The sequence below is a fragment of the Sciurus carolinensis genome, chromosome 18, assembly GCF_902686445.1.
Source record: "Sciurus carolinensis chromosome 18, mSciCar1.2, whole genome shotgun sequence".
NCBI classification, from domain to species: Eukaryota; Metazoa; Chordata; class Mammalia; order Rodentia; family Sciuridae; genus Sciurus; species Sciurus carolinensis.
The window spans coordinates 34,587,301-34,592,758 of record NC_062230.1 but is presented as its reverse complement, the minus strand read 5'-3'; the positions used below and the strand labels follow the sequence as shown (position 1 = coordinate 34,592,758).

Here is a 5,458-nt window from a genome sequence, read left to right as displayed (position 1 = left end):
GAGCCCGTGGCCTCAGCCCCACAACAAGCTTGGAGAAGCCAAGACTGGAGATGAAGCCGACTCAGCACAGAGGGAAGAGGAGCTGGTGACTCAGCCCGTCACGATTTGCCTCGTCTGTGCCTTTCCAGATTTCTCACTCATGCCAGCAGGGTCCAGCCCCTCCTCGTAGCATGGGCCTTGCCCTTGGAAGGCCCTGAGTTCGAATTCAGGCTCTGTGTGGGCTGGGGGTGTAGCTCAGTGGTAGAGCGCTTGCCTGGCTCCTGCAAGGCCCTGGGTTCCTCCTGCAGCACCTCAAAATAGATAAATAAATCAGCAAATCTCCCTGGAGGACACTGGCTGATTACTGAGCCCACGGTCCCGATCTGAACACCTGGGTGCTGATGGTGGCTCTGTGAGGTGCCTTGGCGGAGGCTGGGGAGAGGGCAGTGGACAACAGGCAAGATCCCTGCCCTGGAAAGCTGTGTCCTGCAGAGGGAAGCAACAAAGACACACGTATGGAACGCCAGCCAGTGACAAGCACGAGGAAGAAAAGAAACCAGAGAAAGAAAAGAAACACGTGAGCCAGAGAAGCAGGAAAGGGCAGGAAGTGGGTGGAGGGGAGGGTCTCTGGGATGAATGTCCAGCCCTGGCCTGCCACACCACAGGGCCTCAGTGGAGAAATACGAACTCCGTTCCCTGCAGCTCAGGAAGTAAGGGCCTTAGGGCTGTTTGGCCTGTACAGACCTCAGCTCCCTGCAGGACACGCAGGGGGACGGTTCTCCTGGGGTCCCAGGACTGGGCCAGGAGTCCCAGGCTCACGGCAGTGGAGAAGAAGGTCACCGGGAGACACACACACACACACTGCAGTGCTGGGGTTGGAGCCCAGGCCTTGAGCAGGCCAGGCAATCACTCTACCACTGAACTACATCCCAACCTTAAATATCCCTTTATATTTTTGTATGGAGGTGAAATTCACCTACCATAAAATTACCTATTAACCATTTATAATTAAGTTAGTTTATTTATTGTGGTACTGGGGATTGAATCCAGGGGTGCTTAACCACTGAGCCACATCCCCAGCCCTTTTTATGCTTTATTTTGAGACTGGGTCTCACTAAGTTGCTTGGGACCTTGCTAAGTGGCTGAGGCTGGCTTTGAATTTGCGATTCTCCTGGCTCAGCCTCACGAGTTGCTGGGGTTACAGGCTTCCTTTATATTTTACGCTTTTGATGCTTTGTGTGCCTTGTCATAGTCCCAATGATTCTAGGAATCACTGAAAGCCAGTGGAGGGAGACAGGTAAAGTAGGACTAATGTAGGGCTCGTTAGGAGCAGGTCACTGTCGTGGGCACTTGGGGCTCCTCTGAAAGACATGTGGAGTACATGATGAGCATGAGGACAGCGAGCCGGAGGCATTTACCCAAAAAACTCCTAACCCAATTAGTTGAGAATGGCCCTTGGAACTTGAATCCCCCACGCTGCATTTCGGAGCAAGCCTGCATTCCATTGCACTAGAGAGCGCCCCCAGGCGGAGACGAGGAGCAATGCAGACCCAGAGGAGGGAGAAGTCCAGAGACCTGGAAAACAGCAGCTGCAGGTGAGCTCAGGTGAGGGAGGGCATACGGGGCAGCATCAATCAACAGCCTCCGGAACACTGACCTGACACTCGAGTGCCCTCCAACATCAGCTCTCTGATTTCTCCTGACAGTCCTACAAAGTTGCAGTCATTTTTGTCCTCATTTTACAGATGAAGAAACTTGTGCGAAATAGAGGCAGCTCAGGTCTCAGATCCGGGAAGGCTGCTCCTCATCGCCAGGTACTGCAGTTGCCCACTGTTTTGCTGCCTCTGTCCCACCTGTGTCCGGGCATTCCCCCTTTGCAGAGGAGGGTGGCCAGATTGAGCCAACCAAAAAATGCAGGATGCTCAACAAGATTTGAATTTCAGATTTTAAAAAATGCATATTTTTAAAAGGATGAGTTTTTTTTTTTTTTTTTGTAATATATTGGGTAGGATATACTTATACAGTATAAAATGGTTGCCATTTATCTGAAATTCAAATGTGACTGGTGTCCTGTAATTTATATGGCGACTCCAGTCTCCCTGCTCACTGTTCCCCTAGGGTGGGACCGACGCTCGTGGGAGGGGCGGGAGAAGAGTCTGCTCACCTTTGATGGATCGCCGCCTTCCCAGGTGGATTTTGTAGGATTCTGTCTTACTTAAAGGAATACTGGTTTCCGAGAAACTGGCAAATCTCGGTGGCTTAACACGTTGGGAATTTGTTCCTTGTTCGTGTAAAGTTCTAAATGAATATTCCCAATGGGCAGGCGGCCCTCCTGCGAGCCCTCATTCAGTGGTCCAGGCACCTGCCCTCTTGTGGCTCCGCCCTCTGAATCAGGCTGCACAGCAGGGAGAAAAGCCCAGGAGTTTGTCATTGGCTGGGTCCGAAAGAGGCGGTCCTTGCATCTCCTTTAATTCTATTGGTCAGAACTCAGTCACATGGCCACCCTGACGGCAAGGGGCCTTGGGAAATGCAGTCCAGCCATGTGCCAAGAAAGCGTGGCAGTCAGCCTTTGGCCAACTCTGGAACGCCTGGGAGGCCCTCTGTTCTGGGTCCGACCTGGCTGCTGTCCTCGCTCCTGCTGCTCCAGGTGAACTGGCCCCACAGTTCCTGGAAAAACAACCTCTTCCCCACTGATTCCCCCATCTGCCTAAATGGCCCGTCCCCTCTGTCCCCCTAACTGGTTCCTTGCCTTCCTTCGGCATGGGGTTCAGCCTTCCATGACCACCCCAGCAAGAGTAGACGCCTCCTCCAGTGCTATCATAGACTTTGCGTCCGTATGGCACGAGACATTGGCAATCAATCTTTTATCTGGTTTACTCTTAACCCTTCTCCTCCACTAGGCTACAAACTACATTAAGGCTGGGCCCATCTGCCCTGTTCACTACTGCACCCCAGTTCCTGTCTTGGGACCTGGCTCAAGGTTGGAGCTTAATAAACACTTAAGGGCATCGCACAATGTGGTGGTGCCCGCCTGATCCCAATTACCCAGGAGGCTGAGGCAGGAGGATCACAAGTTCGAGGACAGCCTCTGTACTTGGCGAGACTCTATCCCAAAATAAAAATAAAAGCCAGGCGCCCTTGGTGGCATGCCTATAATCCCATTGGCTGGGGAGACTGAGGCAGCAGGATCATGAGTTCAAAGCCAGCCTCAGCAACTTAGTGTGACCCTAAGCAACTCAGCGATGCCCTGTCTCTAAAAAATAAAATATCAGGCCTTCGCCCGTCTCTGCGCTCCCTCGTCGGCCTGCTGTTCTCACCCCGCCGCACCGAGCTCGCCCCCGACCCTCCCGCAGACATGTCCGAGGACCAAGAACCCCGAGTATGCTTCGTTCTTCGCCGTCATGGGCGCCTCGTCCGCCATGATCTTCAGCGCCCTGGGTGCCGCCTATGGCACGGCCAAGAGTGGCACCGGCATCGCTGCCATGTCAGTCATGAGGCCGGAGCTGATCATGAAGTCCATCATCCCAGTGGTCATGGCTGGGATCATCGCCATCTATGGTCTAGTGGTGGCAGTCCTCATCGCCAACTCCCTGAATGATGGCATCAGCCTCTACAGGAGTTTCCTCCAGCTGGGTGCAGGCCTGAGTGTGGGCCTGAGTGGCCTGGCAGCTGGCTTTGCCATTGGCATTGTGGGGGACGCTGGTGTTCGGGGCACTGATCCTGATCAGTTTGTGGGCATGATCCTGATCCTCATCTTCGCTGAGGTGCTTGGCCTCTACGGTCTCATCGTGGCCCTCATCCTCTCCACAAAGTAGCCCCTCTCAAGCCCACCAGCCACAGAACACGATGTAAAGACCACCCCTCCTCATTCCAGAACGAACAGCCTGACACACATGCACGGGCAGCCGCCCCCCTCCGTAGTTGGTCTTGTAAATGCGCAGTGTCCTAGTGCCCATCGTCTGTTGCCCCGCCTGGCCCCTTCCGCCCCGTGCTGTGGACATCGGGCCCACTCATCTCCCATCCAGGCCCCTGACCAGTGAGGATACAGCCTCCGGCCCCCGCCCACCGCCCTAGAGTGCTCTGTGTATAAGGATGAATTAGAGTTGTCGTTTTTCTCTTCACTCGATGTTTATTTATAAAAGATCTGACCTGTTCATGCGTCTGTGGAGCAGCCCTCGTCTCCCCCTATAGTACCCTTTAGGTAGAGTGTTGCCTTGTGGGGTTCCCCTTGCCGAGCGAGACTCCTTGGATGGCACGCCCCCTGCGCCCGGGTCCCTGGCCGGGGCGGAACGCCAGCCGCCAGGCCCCGGCCTAGCTGTGTCCAATAAAGTTCTCGGATGTGAAAAAAAATAAAAATAAAAATAAAATATCAAAAGGGCTGGGGATTTGGTTCAGCGGTTGAGTTGAACCTGGGTTCAACTGCTGGTACCAAAAAGAATGAAAGGAAGACAAGAAGGCAAGGGCTATCGGAGGGATGGAGGGACTGGGGATATAGCTCAATGGCGGAGCTCCCTGGGTTCACCCCAGATGCTGCAAACCAAACAAACACACACCGAGTGCACCTGGAGTGTACTTGAATCATTAAACAAATGAACCCAAGTACCAAACACACTGATGCCACGTCTCTCGAGGCCTGACAAACACACATTATGCTGCTTTCCAAATATTAATTAATGAAGCCTTTGGAATTTCCCCGAGGGCTTGGCTGAGGGTGCTTTCATATGGAGGATCCGAGACACAAATAGAGCGAAATGATTTATTCTGGGTACTGGTGACTCAGAGTCTGGGAATAGAAACATACTCCAAAACTTTGCTCTCATTAGTCAAGGTAATTATTAGGCACAATAATGAGGCACGAATGACCTCAGCCAGTCTGTTTTGTAACCTCTGGAATTTAAGGCCTGTACTAATTCTGCATTAATGGTGGTCTTTGTTGTGGCTTGCCACCCCCGAAGCTTTCTTTGCCTTTTCTGAGTGGGCAAACATTTGTCTGAAACTACGATCTTTTCGACAATGGATGCATTGACTCCTTCCCTGTATCTTTTGGAGTTGTCCCTCAAGTGAGTTCCCTCTCTGTGGCTCTTGTTGCTGTGGGGCTTTGGAGGGGGGTTATTGTTAGAGGTCAGTTCTGGCCCCATCAGAAACTCCTGCATTTATATACTTACTTATGTGTCTGCGGGGCTGGGGATCAAACCCAGGGCCGTGCACAGGCCCGCGGGCCACCGGGAACCTCCTTGCCGGTCTGGGTTAGTTCTCTCCTCTCCTCCTCCTCCCCCTGCTCCTAGCCAGTGCTGGCTGACGTCTGCCTTGACAAGAGGCAGAGCCTTCCTGGGGTTAGTCATTGAGCCCTCAGAGGCTCTGACGAATGAGCCATTAGGAGTCCTAGTCCGGTCATCCCCATTCTGCAGGTGACTAGACCGAGTCACGGGGTTTGAGTGACTAAGGGATGGGGCGGGCTCGGAAGGCAGGGAGTTGGTAT

The 5,458-nt window shown here is 53.2% G+C and overlaps 1 protein-coding gene across 1 annotated transcript; it reads left to right on the top strand.

The window, feature by feature from the left end:
- The first annotated feature begins 3,319 nt into the window (after positions 1–3,319).
- On the top strand, positions 3,320–4,206 carry LOC124970482 (V-type proton ATPase 16 kDa proteolipid subunit c-like). The gene has a single exon (XM_047533852.1). The coding sequence runs from the start codon at positions 3,381–3,383 to the stop codon at positions 3,792–3,794; it is 414 nt and encodes a 137-aa protein (XP_047389808.1). The 5' UTR covers positions 3,320–3,380; the 3' UTR covers positions 3,795–4,206.
- Positions 4,207–5,458: the final 1,252 nt, after the last annotated feature.

Coding starts and splice junctions, on each gene's coding strand:
- LOC124970482 (XM_047533852.1), top strand. CDS start 3,381: ATGGGCGCCTCGTCCGCCATGATCTTCAGCGCCCTGGGTGCCGCCTAT.